The 16,075-nt window shown below is 42.0% G+C and overlaps 2 protein-coding genes across 3 annotated transcripts in view; one reads left to right on the top strand and one right to left on the bottom strand.

Moving 5' to 3' along the window:
• HERC2 (HECT and RLD domain containing E3 ubiquitin protein ligase 2) overlaps positions 1 to 16,075 on the top strand; it is a 600,800-nt gene that overhangs the window by 251,366 nt on the left and 333,359 nt on the right. For both annotated transcript variants that reach the window (XM_085851823.1, XM_085851824.1), the window contains exons 35-37: positions 657 to 848; positions 1,731 to 1,918; positions 2,744 to 2,936. In XM_085851823.1, coding sequence (XP_085707949.1) covers positions 657 to 848; positions 1,731 to 1,918; positions 2,744 to 2,936 — 573 coding nt within the window. The remainder of the gene's footprint in view (positions 1 to 656; positions 849 to 1,730; positions 1,919 to 2,743; positions 2,937 to 16,075) is intronic.
• LOC147014129 (uncharacterized) lies at positions 8,914 to 15,251 on the bottom strand. The gene is made up of 2 exons (XM_085851822.1): positions 15,084 to 15,251; positions 8,914 to 11,397 (listed from the first exon to the last, which is right to left on the bottom strand). Exon 2 carries the CDS (start codon positions 11,382 to 11,384, stop codon positions 10,104 to 10,106), a length of 1,281 nt encoding a protein of 426 aa, XP_085707948.1. The 5' UTR covers positions 11,385 to 11,397; positions 15,084 to 15,251; the 3' UTR covers positions 8,914 to 10,103.

The raw sequence follows: 16,075 nt of genomic DNA on the forward strand, positions 1-16,075 counted from the left end.
TTTCAGAGTACATTGAAACATTAAACTGCTTAAATTTCAGTAAATACTGGAAAAATGGGGTGTTCTAAAACTTCAGACCGGTAGTGTATTTGATTGATGTTAATCATTTTTCGACAACTGAAGAGTTTGTTTGTCATATGGATTCAAAATTGAACACTGGTGTTTTGTCTTGTTCTCTCTGATTCATGATAAGTTATCATGGTAAACCAAATTTAGGTCAAAAGTGAACCACCCTTATTTATGTATATAGATCATACTCACTTGCATGGAAAAGTCGGCCATTATGTGCACGTACCTTCATCAATTTTTTTTATTCTTTCCTTGATTCCTGAGTGCCACTCCATAAGTGGATTAGGAACTCTCCCGAGAATGATTTTTATCCTGAATGTAGAGCACGTTTATGATGTTTATGATGGTTATAATGATTATATATATAAGACAGTAAAAGCTTCATCATGGAAACATTGTTGTTGCCTTCATTACCACAAGTAAACATACGTTTTAAGATGTTACTTCTGTTTGTGTTTTGCTCTTTTTAACCTGTATTATTACTTTTTGTCAGCTTACATTACAGTAGAGCCTTAAAGGGATTTATCTTTTGTTACCTCAACTAAAGTTAAACGTGTTTAGTTCTTGTTTCTTCTGTGTTTGATCAGGCGTGCAGCCAACAGCATTGGCTGTTGTGACGAATGAGCCAGGAGCTGGTCCAAGCTTGGGAACACTGCCACAGGGTCGCTTCTTACTTGCCCTTTTGGGCATGCTCACGGCTGAACACCATGCATCATGTCTTGGCCTACTCCTAAACTCTGGGCTCTTAGGTGTCACCCAGTGCCTTTTTCGGCTCATTGGTGAGGTCACATAGGATTTACCAGGCAGCATTTATTGTCATGCTTTTCACCTGAACTTGCTATTTTACTTTTTATGTTTATTGAGAATATTGCTTCCTGCTCTTCCATGAAACGACTTCAGAAAGAAAAAAAAAAAAAGAATAGCTCCACATGCAGAGGTTATTGTTCAGCTGCATCGAGTCACAATAAACTCCACTAAATTTGAAATTGACATTGTCCTTGGGTTGGATACTTGTGGAATTTCATTTCCTTTAAAGTCACAAACGGGGCATCCCGTGCATGCGGTGCGGGGCGTTACGTGTGTGGCCCGGGATGTCGAGCGCACATCAGGCATACTAGGCAAGCATGAGTCCAGGACTTGTATGAGTAGCCATTGTTTTCTCTTTACATCGGATGTGGCCATTTTTGCTCGCCTGGCTTGGGTTGTATCTCAAATCTCGAAGCCATTGCAGTAAGTTGAAGAATAATCTCGTTTAAAATATAAAAAGATAATAATCCAGTACAGAATTTGCAATACATCTCTCGTGTCACTCTGTATTAACTCGGGAAGTAAAATGTCAGCTTACATGGTACTTGAGCAAATGTTAGTGATGGTGAGCAAAACCCATTGGGCTAGCATGAATATTGGACCACCATGAGTAGGGCTAATGCTAGAAACTCAATTGAGTTAGATGATCAGGTAATTTGTGATGGTTTTTTTGTTTTGTGCTGTTCTACATCTCACAGTGATCCCTTACAAACCCAGCTTAAAATGTTTGTTTTGGCCAATACCTTTTCAAAGACTTCACTTTGTCTTTATTTAGATTAAATATATATTCTTTCTCTGCAATGGCTAATTTACGTGAGCAGTGTCTGACTTGCTCTGAAATAAAATTGCTTTAGGCCCATGGGTGGAAGGAGGGGAGGGGGAAGCGAGCCCATCACGTTGTGGCGTATCTGCTGCTGTTGTTGAAGAGGTGCGACGTGACCCATCAAATCCACCTGTGCCAGCTTCTGGTCCTGAGCTTGCAGCCCTCATGAAAGTTGGCACAAGGGTGATGCGTGGTGTTGACTGGAAGTGGGGAGACCAGGCATGTTTTAAGAGATTGGCCTTCAGTCTAATTGTGTGTGTCGCTGTTTGTGTGTGTGTGTCACTGTTTGTGTGTGTGTGTCACTGTTTGTGTGTGTGTGTGTGTGTGTCACTGTGTGTGTATGTGTCGCTGTGTGTGTGTCGCTGCGTGCTGTGTGTGTGTCGTGCTGTGTGTGTGTGTGATGCTGTGTGTGCGTGTGTGTCGCGCTGTGTGTGTTGCTGTTTGTGTGTGTGTGTTGCTGTGTGTGTGTGTGTGTGTGTGTGTGTGTGTGTGTGTGTGTGTATGTGTGTGTTGCGCTGCGTCTGTTTGTGCCATGCTGCGTGTGTGTGTCGCGCTGTGTGTGTGTGTGTGTGTGTGTGTGCGTGTGTGTGTGTGTGTGTGTGTGTGTCACGCTGTGTGTGTGTGTGTGTCTGTGTGTGTGTGTGTGTGACATTGTGTGTGTGTGTGTGTGTTCGTCGCTGTTTGTGTGTGTATGTGTCGCTGTGTGTGTGCGTGCCATGCTGTGTGTGTGTCGTGCTGCGTGTGTGTGTGTGTGTCACGCTGCGTGTGTGTGTGTGTGTGTCGTGCTGCGTGTGTGTGTGTGTGTGTCACGCTGCGTGTGTGTGTGTGTGTGTGTGTGTGTGCGTGTGTGTGTGTGTCGCGTGTGTGTGTGTGTGTGTGTGTCACGTTGCGTGTGTGTATGTGTGTGTGTGTGTCGCGTTGCGTGTGTGTGTGTGTGTGCGCGCGTGCGCGCACGTGTGTGTCTTTTTAATCCGTTATCTTTGTAAAACCTTTTCTTACTGTTGTTTTGAATATGGATAGTTGATATTTATTCTGTCTATCCAGGATGGACCCTCACCAGGATTGGGTCGTGTGATTGGTGAATTGGGTGAGGATGGTTGGATTCGAGTGCAATGGGACACTGGCAACACCAACTCCTACCGGATGGGAAAGGAAGGAAAATATGATCTGCGCATAGCAGAGCTACCTCCTACTCAGCAACCCTCTCTCGATGACTCGGATATCGATGAAGACACTGGTGTGTACAGTAGAAACGTTATAAGGGAGAGAAAAAAAACTCCACCCCCACCCTTTGCTCCGCTCGCCTTTCCTCATATGATGATTAAGGAATGCCCCTGCACCATTGAAAGTTGGTATGGTCATTGGTGCTCTTCGACCCAGCTTCCAGCAATACCATATATTTTAAAATTTTCTTTTGGTGATAAAATCTCTGCTCTTGGATGGCAGAGGATAACATATTATACTGACAGCAGGGCACTGGGGCCACAGTGGCAGTTTGCTGATGTCTTTGGTGGTACAGCAATAAATAAGTCACTTTTTTGACTCTCAGACCAGAATTTGACTTTAGTCATGACCTCTTTATCACTTCCAAATCTATGGAGATGGGCTTCAGCATGAGAAAGAGAAAGAAATCTGATGGAACAAGTTCAGACAAATCTTGTGGGTAATGCAACTGTGCATAAGCACAATCTTTTGCATAACCACAATCCATTGCATCCTACAATGCCTCAGGGGACCTGTGGAACAGAGTTGTTTTGAAGATGTTGCATCTCTTTGTTTTGAGCAATGCAGTTCGCGTGGATTTGAATTATACGGTTTTCCTTTTTTTGAGTAGATCGCGTGTTATTATCTGGTGACAGTCGCTGTCGGTAATATTTGATTACCCATGTTTGAGGTAATCAGTCAAGGTAATACCTTGAGAGTCAGAGACATAAGAGAGCATCGTTTTGCTTGGTGGGGGTTCCATTAGGCTTTCTTTGGAATGGGTGAGGTTTCATATTTCCAATGCCTGCTAATTTGTCTTTTGAGTCAAATTTGTATTGGTACACAAAAAGTGTATTTATGCTTTGTCCAGGCCTGTGAAAAAATAACATTGATTAGCATTGTACTGGTCCACATTCCACGATATCCACAAACACATAAGAACTATACCAACGGGTCAGTCCATCTCAAATCAACGGATATTTGGGTAGGGATGGAGGGGGTGGCTCATGCACTTTGGTCGCAGATTCACCTCAAATTGTTTGTGAATATTCCTTAATCATTCATATGAACAAATCTGAAGTTTAGGCTCTGTATTCCAATTAATTTTTGAGAGATGGCCATTTTACTGTACATGGTTGGTGTCAGATTTAGCTTAAAAATTGTTTTGCAGACTTCATTTTTTGCTATACTTTGGGGTCCCAATATCTCAGGAAATAATGTACAAAAAGCTTGAACTTTTTGTGGCAGCTACAAGGACATGGATACTATATATATATATATATATATATATATATATATATATATATATATATATATATATATATATATATATATATATATATATATATATATATATATATATATATATATATATATATATATATATATATATATATATATATATATATATATATATATATATATATATATATATATATATATATATATATATATATATATATATATATATATATATATATATATATATATATATATATATATATATATATATATATATATATATATATATATATATATATATATATATATATATATATATATGTATATATATATATATATATATATATATATATATATATATATATATATATATATATATATATATATATATATATATATATATATATATATATATATATATATATATATATATATATATATATATATATATATATATATATGTATATATATATATATATGTATATATATATATATATATATATATATATATATATATGTATATATATATATATATATGTATATATATATATATATATGTATATGTATATATATATATATGTATATATATATATATATATATATGTATATATATATATATATATATGTATATATATATATATATATATATATATATATATATATATATATATATATATATATATATATATATATATATATATATATATATATATATATATATATATATATATATATATATATATATATATATATATACTAGTACGTGCCCGTAAAAAAAAAAAAAAAAAAAAAAGAATTATAAATAAATATTCAAACCGCGAGCAACAAACAACAACCACACAGGCCGTTTCTTCACTCTCGCGTGCCCGTACGTGCGAGGCCCGAAAATTCGCATATTATTCGCAGTTACGATTATTCGCAATTTTGTTTTAATACCCAATTATTCAATTAGCGCCAACGTATTTTACCTTTTCGCAATGTCGTGGCAAGGAAAAACAAAAAGAGAAGAGAAGAGAGAGAGAAAAAAATTTACTTCCTGGTTCGGAGCACACCAGCTCACTCTGATGTTACCGAAATGTATGCACCGTCTAATATGAAAACGATCATAACTTGGGGCATTGTGTTTATCTATAAATGCGCATAAGAAATCGAGAAATTATTAGAACACACGAAGTCATCATTATCCGGAAGCCCATACGTTGTAACCCGTAATGGGGAACGCGGTTGAGCTTCCCTTCCCCATCGGCCACGCCCACACAACGTGTCTTGTCATTGGTTTGGTAAATAAATGGCCATAACTTGGGAAGCACTTGTCCGATTAATATCAAACCTTGAAAAGGCACATCCTCAGGTCTCCAGCAATATATCTGGCAAGTTTCAATTAGATCGGACCAGTGGTTGTCGAGAAACAGCAGTCACAGTCACAGACACACACAGACACACACACAGAGATTGCTGGAATTTTATATATATATATATATACATATATATATATATATATATATATATATATATATATATATATATATATATACATACTCGGTACAATAATACAATAACAATAAAATAACAATAACAAATCTAAACTCGGTGTTTGCAGCTAAATCTTGTGTCCTAAACCCATCACTATCTCTACCCACTTTACCCAGTCGCACCCAACTGTCCCTGGACTCTGTATCCTTTTCTCCTGACAAGGTGGAGAGCTTGCTTTCAAACCTCGAGTCAGATTCTGCAACCGGTCCAGACGGCATCAGCCCACGTGTCCTCAAAGCCTGCTCTTCTGCTCTTGCTCACCCTCTCTCTGTTCTATTCACCCTCTCATTTGCCCAAGGTCATCTGCCATCTGCTTGGAAATCTGCTAACATCACTGCCTTGCATAAAAAAGGTGCAAAAACAGATCCCTGTAACTACAGACCAATCAGCCTTCTCCCAATCATCAGCAAGGTTATGGAATCCATCATCGCTTCAGACATGAAATCCTTCCTCTTCTCCAATGGCTTGATTTCCAATCATCAATTTGGTTTCAGACCAGGTCACTCTACCCTGGATATGCTGCTTCTGCTCTCCCATCAATGGATGGAGGTCCTCAATGCCAGACAGGAAATCCGAGCCGTATCCCTGGACATATCACGTGCTTTTGACACAGTCTGGCACCCTGCCCTACTCACCAAACTCTCTTCCCATGGTATTCAAGGCCATCTCCACTCATAGCTCGCAGACTTCCTCTCCTGTCGCAGTCAACGTGTGGCCCTAAATGGAGTTCTTTCACCCCCTCTTCCTGTGCAGGCTGGAGTTCCTCAAGGTAGCGTTCTGGGCCCTGTTCTTTTTCTGGTTTTCATCAATGATCTCTCGGACTCTCTGGAAAATCCTCTATTTCTCTTTGCCGACGACTCCACCCTCTGCCGTACCATCTATCATCCCTCAGACCGGCAAGCAGCAGCTTCTTCAAGATTCAAGAATTGATTCAAGAAAATCAGCGTTCAAACTGACCCAATGTTGACCTCACATCTTAAAACACCCCTATTTTCACCCTATTTGACCCGTTTTTTGCACGTTTACCTTCTAGCAAGTAAATTACCTTTGAATTAAAGAATTCCGCGAATAAATCGTTGTTGTTACAGTTTTTTGTATTAAAACACAGATTAGTTTTTAATAAAGCTTTTTATGTTGTTAAAACATTCGCACTGTTCCAAAAATATATCACACAACTGACAGGTGCTCGGTTCTTCATTTGTAAATTATAACATCGATGCAATGATTATTTATAAAATCCAAACGCTATTAATTCACCTTTCTATAATCGATGCGAGAGGAGATTGTAAGCATCTGCTAACAACACACATGGCCGTCATGAACAGCCCAAAGGTAAAACTAACGTGTCTTCCATCTATCTTGGATGTGTGTTACAATCGCCTACAGTATTCAGTACAGTAACATGCTGTACAGGTTTGTAAGCTCGGAGCAATAGGCTATACCATATAGCCTAGGTTTGTAGTATACTATACCATCCAGCTTTGTGTAAGTACACTCTATGATGTTCGCACAATGACAACATCGCTTAACGACGCATTTCTCAGAACGTGTCCCTGTCGTTAAGTCACGCATGACTGTGTGTGTGTGTGTGTGTGTGTGTGTGTGTGTGTGTGTGTGTGTGTGTGTGTGTGTGTGTGTGTGTGTGTGTGTGTGTGTGTGTGTGTATGTATATATATATATATATATATATATATATATATATATATATATATATGCCAAAATATCAGTCTTCAGTAGCGGCATTGAATGTGTAATCCACCTCTACGAGCATTCCTTTTTGAGACTGAAACACATACTTAAATTAATTGCAGCCTCACAGCTTTTTTCCCCCTGAAGTCTTTCCCACTGGCTTTGTAATCCTTTAATACCACAATTATGTGCTTCTTGATAACTGGCAAATACCTCCCGTCGCTTCACTGATGGGAATGCTACTGGAGAGGTGAGAGAGCTACATGGAGGAGTGTGAGGGGAAGAATGTACACAATATCAAATTTCAAAATCCCATTGACTTAATGTATTGGTGCGTCCATGGAAATGGATCCCCAAGCATTCAGAAACATGTCAGAGTCCCCCACTATTAGATATGTCTTTAATTTATGTACCGAGATAGGTTTCCTACCTTTTGTATAGAGGGATTTGGTGGGGAGATGTGGCATTCCCTGAGTAATGTCCCCCAACATTCCAAATTTTACTCCACCAATCCATCTTTCAATCCTTTCCATCTTTCAATCCTTCTATAATTCCTCCATCTATCAATCCATCTTTTGACCCTTTTTTAACTTCAGCAACTTATCCATCGCTGGTCCCTCACTCTGCAGCTTCCAAACAGTAACTCCTCATGACCCTGCCCTCTTTGCCTTTCAAACCCCATAAATCATATGGGAAACTTCCCTCACCGAAATCCAACCCTTCGTTCACTCATTACAAAGGACTCCTCAGCTGTGGAATTAAATATACTTTTCTTTTCTTTCTTGCAAAACATTACAATGAAAACACATCAAAAGACAATCAGTTGTCGTCGTGCAAGGCACTGCAGCCAACAGCAGCTGCTCAAGGGGGAGGGGGGGCAGTGGGGGAGTAATAGGGGTTGTGGCCTGATGGAGTGGATGTGAAAACCAGTGGATGACGTTGATATTGAGGGCCTGAACAAGGGAAGCACCGAACAAGAGATCATACTCCCTTGAATCTTTTATTCCTTATGGTGTCCACCCAAAAATATCACCCTCAACTGTACCTTTGGTGTTCAACCAGAACAGATCGGAAAATGCTATCGAGGACCAAGTACCTTTTCCACATAGTGACCTCATCCACGTAGTGCTATGTATGCTCTTTTCTCCATATTTACACAAGAAAATATGAAATTGCCAAAGCATTAAACTTCACTTTTTCAACTGTTCAAACAATTATTTTGAGGAAAGAAAAAATTAAGGAATGTGGCCACAGTATAACTTCATTGAGTGCAATGAAAATAATTAATCAGTGGAACAGGTTCAGCTGCGGGATTGCCACGATGGCTTTGCGAAGGCTTCGTGAAGGCAGCACGATCTGCTGGGTTCTCTGTGGGGAAAATCCCCAGAGTTAGGGCCCTGTCACACCTTGACGTTTTAGCCAGCGTATTGCAAGGTATCAAAATGTATGTAAAACGCTGGCGTACGCTGAACTATTGATGTTTTTTTAAGTTTTGGGTGTATAGTCTAGAAGCCAAAATCTGTAGCTAGCCTAGAAAATAGGTTCGCTGCTGATTTCATGTTAGAATGGTGCAACTGGTGTTTTTGAAGAGTCTAGGCATGACCAAGTCTAGTTCCACTTGTTGCCAAGTCTGCATCTGAATATTATGGCCGCCATGACAGTAATCAAAATGGCCGCCATCAGATTTAGTCTTTTTCTTACTGCAAATTGTACTAGCCAGAAATTTGTCATGATTGTGAAATACTATGTAATCTGACACGAGGAACACTATTTTGTGCTTTATTTTTGTACTGGATCACAACTTTTCACATAATTGACAACTTAAAGACGAAATTGAAAATGCACATACGAGCAACAAATGTGAAAAAGAAAATGTTTAGCACTATTGATGGAGATGGGTTTACAGTCAGTCAAAGGTTATTTCAACAGCTGTCAGATTCTTTCTAACACAAAATTACGTTGCTTTGCAGAAGAGAAAAGTGTTGTGAGAACACCCAAGTACAATTTTCAGAGCTATTGATTGGCTTGTACACTGAACGGGTTCCTACAAAGGGCTTTGCATCCACATGCTTTCGTGCAAGGCAGTCCATTCCGTGTACATTTGCACCGTCGAGTTGAGCATGACCCACGGCATTTGCATGTCGTCATTTCTACACAGTAAGCAGTAATAGGCTGTGCAGTCATGAGTCGCGGCTGAAATGTCTCGTTGCCATCTTTGACGACCTGTTCCCACCCACAGTTCTCAGGTGCAGGTAGATGTGGTTCAGATTCCAAGGCTCTTCTCCACACAAAAGTCTGGTAGTGCGCTCGCTTGATGTGTAGAATCAGAGCATCGCGAGTTGGAGGCAGATTCTCAATAGCTTTGGTCACACTGAGAAACAGATCACATCTTACTCGCTGAATTGAGTTATCTTGGCCATGAGGGTCATAAAGCCTGCAGACAAATGACTCAGCATCTGCAATCACACTCTCATCAGGAATTTCCTCTTTGCCTAGGTTATTCAACAGGTGGGAGTTGTTTTGAAAGACAGCCCATGCAGAGCGCTTCGCAATTCCAGCAAACTGGCTTGTGCTGTCTGAACCTGTCACTGCATGAAATTCCAGAAGTGACTCCCTCTGCGAATCTGGGATATTGATGGAGTCAATGGGAATGTAGTGTTGCTTTTTGGGTGTCCCTGCATTCATCCAGAGAAAGGGAGTGAGATGCGGCTGATAGGCAACAAGGAGAATGAGGACATCAGTGTCCTGAAGCCACATGAATAATGTCTTGGCAGATGCTCAGAACTTTGTTCTTGGTTTCTTTATCATCCGCTTCTTCATTGTCCATCTTGTCAGTGCTGTCACCACCACAAAGAAGCTTTACAAGCATGTACAGGGTTTCAGGTACAATTCGCTCTGCATTTTCTGTGTTCAGTCCACCGATAATGCTATGCCCTGGAGAGTGTTTTACGTCACTGTAAATCTTTATGCCCACTCTGAAGATCCAGCTAAGGATTTCGTTCTCATGATGAGGCAGACTGCACTGGGCCAATTCATCTTCTTCAGAACTTTCACCTTCTTCAGATAAATCATTCGTGGCGGTTCTCATGGCAAACTTTGTCACAGTTGAGGACGCAACTATGAGGGGTTTTGTGACATCCAATGGCTGCACGAATGTCACCTTGTCACTACCAAAGTGAACCTCCACTTTCTGCTTGAAATTGTAGCTTTTGTAGGCTCCAGCCTCAATTCCAAAATCATTCAATAACAGCATGCTGTAGTGTTCCCAGATGTTTTTCAGGGTAAACACATGTCCCTTCTGCAGCTCTTTCTCAAGCTGGTTCATCACATTTCTGAAACAGATGCTTTCAGGAGACTGGTTTTTCTCTCCACTCTCCTTTTTATACTTTCTGCGAAAAGAAACATAACACTTGAGGTGATATTTACCTTCAGCTGCCATCAAGTCTGAAACACCTGCAAACCTGTGACGCATGGTGGGGTCAAATTGGGCCAAACTAAGCATCCTGGATGATGTGTGATCAAATTCAACATTTGTCAGGACACCAGCTTTTCCAGGAATGTCAGTCTGGCAGAAAGTGCATTTTGACCAATCCATAGCGCTGTGCGCGGATCTTAGTGACTTTGGGACATGGTATTTCTCTGAGGAACCTGATGTTGTGGGTATCTCTTCTGCGTAAGTCACAGATTGTGGCTGAATCCTTGACTTCAGTCTGTCTATTTTTTGTGCGTGAGTAAAGTCACTATAGCAGAATTTGTGCCATTGAATCTTTTCGACGTGCTCCGGTACAGAATATTTTCTGATTCTTGAGAATGAGTCAACATATTTAGCGTCATTATATTTCTCTCTTTCTTTGCAACATTCAGCTACAGTTTTCACACCAACGATTGTAGTCTTTCGAAGTGGCGTTGACTTGCTAGTTTTTGAACAGTCCTGGCAAATAAAGCATTTATTCCAGTCTACATGCTCTTCTTCTTCTCGATCCCTTGAACCCCCTGTGAGAAATCTTGCGGCTTTCATTTTTCAGTTAGTCCTGGGTAACAGAAAAACACACAGTTATGTAGTTTAGGTTCATTTTATAGCAAAGTTGTAAAATTCATTGATTGTGGTTTGTATAATCAGACATTCTAATTCGAGCCTGAACATTTCTTTAAAAATAATATAGTGAAAAACAAGTCATATTATTTTTAGAAAATGGATGGAGCAATGTTTTTTTCTATACTCCCATCAGCTCAGGCATGCTCAAAAACATGGAAATCGACCCTAATTTTGTAATTTCATGTCAATTTGCGGCTGAAATATGATGAAAAGTGTATTTAATGGCGACCATTTTGTAAACTGTCATGGCGGCCATACTATCCATATCCAGAGTTGGCAACAAGTTGATTCACGTTTCTGTGTGTCTGGACAGTCAATTTACACCTGTTGCACTATTCTAACACGGAATCAGCAGGGTCGTACACTATTCTGCATTGGGCCTCCTGACTAGTATAATAACGTGTTAGACGTATGCATAACGTATTAGTAACGTACACAGAACGTTTCAATCACATATAGATAACTTATACCAACGAATGCTGAGCGTGTTGTCGGCGTTCACAACCTATGCCCAACGATAGTCTAACTTATGCATAGTGCGCGGCAGCGTATCGCCGACGATCACGTGGCGTAGGCTATTAATAGGCTGCGGCTCGACGATTCAAATCATAACCGCATTAGACATCGAAGTGTGAAGCCGCTGTCACACCTTGACGATTTAGCCAGCGTATGCCGACCTATGAAAAATATGCCGATCCAAGTTGGCACACGTCGAATACGTTATGGGTAAGTTTTGTATATATTAAGAGCACGCTGGCATACGTCGTAGTACGCTTGCAGACATCGTAGTACGCTGGCATGCGTCGTCATACGCCGAGTATGTCGACAAAATTTTCAGCATGTTGAAAATTTCTCGACGTACTCGGCGTATGACACACGTTCCGCCGAAACGCGTCAACGTAATGGTTTGCGTCAGTGTTCCAGATTCCCTGTTTTTTCTTTTCTTTTCTTCTTCTTCTTCGGGATGACGGTGATGTTGACTCTTTGATTTCTAGTGCGGTTATGATTTAAATCGTTGAGCGGCAGCCTATTAATTATATTATATTGTTGCGAATTTGCGCCCGCCGGCGTGCGAACGGCCACGTCACTCGAATCGCGGCACGTCGCCCACCGGACGGACAATTCAGTCGTGACCCTCCGGGAACTATCGCCCGCAGCCAGTCACAGGTGGGCCTTTCGACCTCACCCAATCGTGCCAATCGGCCACCCGCGTAGGATAGGGTTGTTCGCCAAACTCGACCTACCAAAGTACCCACGCGGATGGTAGACCGGGCGATCGTACCTCGCCGCAGGCCTACTCCGGACACGAACCGCTTAAGCGGTCCATTCCGTGCTATCGGGATAACTGAGCGGTGTTATCGTCGGCCTCGATGGTTCTGATTAATTATCGGGCGTTTTAAGCCCACTACGAACGAACCCTTTACGTGAAGCAAGATGGAGATTCAATTAAAGAAAAGACAAAGCGAAACGGGAAAACAGTTCAACATCATGCACATTTATTCCGCGGCACACGGAGAGCACACATATACAGCCAAACAGAATGCACATATATCAAATGCAACAAAAGAAACAATGACGCAGAGATACTACCGACTACGCGTACACACGGCAGCACTGAAACGGTTTTACTTCACAAACGGCGCCGACACACATTTACTCAAAAGCAAAGGAAAGAAGCCACCTTCATAGGCAAGGGGGCAGACAGAAAAGGGGGCCCATAGGCCAATGTGTGCGCGGGACCTGAAGGAGCGGTCAGGTCCGCGAGACCGGGGGGGGGGGTCCTACTCGCGTCCTCGTGACGAGCCGCAAATGTGGCTGCGCGGCGGTTCCCCGACTTCGTGCTCCTTCGCAGGTTTCGTTGGCACCACTTGGAGTGGGGTGGAAACGGGGCCCCCTTTTCGCACTATCTCAGCACGGGGGAAAAGGGGGCGAATTGTTGATGCCCTGGGGGAAGGAGAATGGTTGGCTGGCTTGGGTCCCACGACGAGCGATTCCACCCCAACCTCGTCGCCAACCACCGTCTTCCCTGCCTCGGACCCGAGCTCCTTGGACTCTTCCCCCAATTGTCCTCAGCCGACTGCAGAAAACCACCTTGACGCCTTCGCCTCCCGACTCCACTCTGCTCTCCAACCCGACTTGACTGCCTCGCAACAACTCCAACCAAAAACTAACTCTCTGCGCAGCAACTCTTCTCATTCGCCTCACGCTCGCCGTTTTATAGGCCGGCAGGAGAAAACAATATGCAATTTTCAGGATCAGGATCTCCTCGAGGGCGGAGCCACACTCGCCGATTGGACGGAGGAAAAGGGGCGTGAATCTCCCCTGATCCTAGAATTTGCATATCTCGATTCCAGACAGACGTGCCTGGAGGCGGGGCCAAGTCCCCCCGCCCTTCCTAATTGGACGGATCAGAAGTGGGCGTGTAGCATTCCTGATCCGAATTCTCCTCGGAAAGGCCGCTATTTGCACTCGCGGCTCGGCGCGTATCTTGTACGAGCCCAGGACAGCCTGACTCTCGGTGCTCACAGGTGGTGCGGGAATGTCCGTAGAAGGAGGGAGGTGAAGGTGGTGGAGGGTTTCCGGCAGTGACCGATGGCCATGGTGCCGTTTGGAATGGCGGTGATGCGATGTTTGCGGGAGTGAGTTGTGAAGGTAAAGGTCGTGGCTGTTAGCGTTGTTGTTGTCTGACGGTTGGAGCGTGGTTGGTTCAAAATAAAGTAAGAACAGAAAAACGGCTATCTCAAAGCGTTGCAGCCCGAAGGAATCACATTAATTCCCTCTAAACAACGGGTTTGGGCTAACTACACAGGTACTTAAGAGATACCTCACCTACGGGACCTGAATGGTGGTTTGCGAATTTCCACAACCGTAACAATATCATAACCGCAATAGAAATCGAAGTGTCAACATCACCGTCATGCCGAAGAAAAAAAAAAAAAACAGGGAGTCTGGAACACTGACGCCAACTATTGCCTTGACGTGTTTCGACTTATGAGTAACGTACAAGTAACGTGTGTCGACGTGTGTCAACGATCGCGTAACGTGCCTACAACACGTTACTCATAGGTTAGAAATAAGTTTCGGGTACACTAAACATTACCTCGACGTGTTTCGACTTATGAGAAATTTACAAATAACATGTGTCGACGATCGCATAACGTGCCTACAACTTATGGCCAAGCGTATGCGGAACGTGTGTGTCATACGCTGGCATACGTTGACAAATTTCAAGCATGGAAAATTTGTCTAACACCTCGGTGTACTATGACGTATGCCAGCGTACTACGAAAAAAAGCCAGCGTACTACGACGTATGCCAGCGTGCTCTTAACGTAAACAAACTTACCCATAACGTATTCGACGTGTGCCAGCGTTTTAGCCAAATTTTGCATACGTCAGGCATACGCTGGCTAAATCGTCAAGGTATGACAGGGCCTTTAGGAAGGCAAAATCAATGAAATTAAAGATCAAATTAAAAGAATGATTAACACATTCTCAGATCAGGATTAGAATGAGTAAAGCAATGGGACAAGTGAACGATGAGTTCAACAGAAAATTGGAAATTGCTTTCAGTGGCAACAAAGCTCGTGTCTCATGCAGACTCATTCAGCTTGTGTCGCACCAGCTCCTCCTTGGTGGCTCTGGTGGTCCAAACAGGCAGACATGATGAGAGGAAAAGGCGAGAGCAGAGTCCAGATTTCCCAGCAATTGAGGCGAGTGGAGATGTTCCAGCAAATGTGATGAGTGGAGTGCGCTCCTGGCAGGTAAGACGAGTGGAGAGCCAAGTATCAAGATCTATGTGGAAAGGTCCGATATAATTTTTTAGATGAGGACATAGTCTTGCTTAAAGTAAATATGCTTGGTTATAAGAATTGACAATTTCTTAAAATTTCAGATTTCACTCCATATGTTGATACTTATTTAGTCCAAGAGCTCCGATCCTCAAATCCGAAAACAGATTTCGATTATATACTTAGATTTTGATTAGTCTGTGAGAGTCCATCGTGGAAAATCTCATCATATGCTGGGATTGCATAAAATTGCTCCAAGCTCCTAATTTGGAAACTGTAGCACTGACAAAAGTGATGTATACACTGATTTGTAGGTATGCAGATCAGGCATTTGATGATATGAATGAGCAAAGTGAAAAAACATATTTTGAACGCTTTATAGCACACAAACCATTGTAGCCTGTTCCAAGTCGAGGCATTTTGGAGCATCCTGAATCAAAATGGCGCCTTCAGACCCCTGTCAGGTGACCGGGATAATAAAGATGGCATGCCACCATCTTGGTAAGCCTTTTTTTGTTTTTTTTTGTGATGATGAGCACCCCTTAATTATCTTCACAATGAGTGTTTAAATTTACCCAACTACCCAGTTTTCATTCATACACTCCTTTGGTGCTCCCTTACTCTGCATGCAAAGTTTCGGGCCACTAGGTTTCATGGTTTTGGAGTTATGGAGGAGACTGACACACAACCACACAGGCTCTTTATTATTGTATACTACCAAACTTAACTGGTGTTGCCGGGAAACGTCGGATCCCTCCTCCCACCCTTCCCCTCTCTCTTCCCACCCTAGCCCCTCCCTCATCTCATCCCTCCCCTCCTTCCC

This window comes from Eptatretus burgeri, chromosome 13 (assembly GCF_056783735.1).
Source record: "Eptatretus burgeri isolate ZD-2024b chromosome 13, Ebu_testis_v1, whole genome shotgun sequence".
Classification (NCBI taxonomy): Eukaryota; Metazoa; Chordata; class Myxini; order Myxiniformes; family Myxinidae; genus Eptatretus; species Eptatretus burgeri.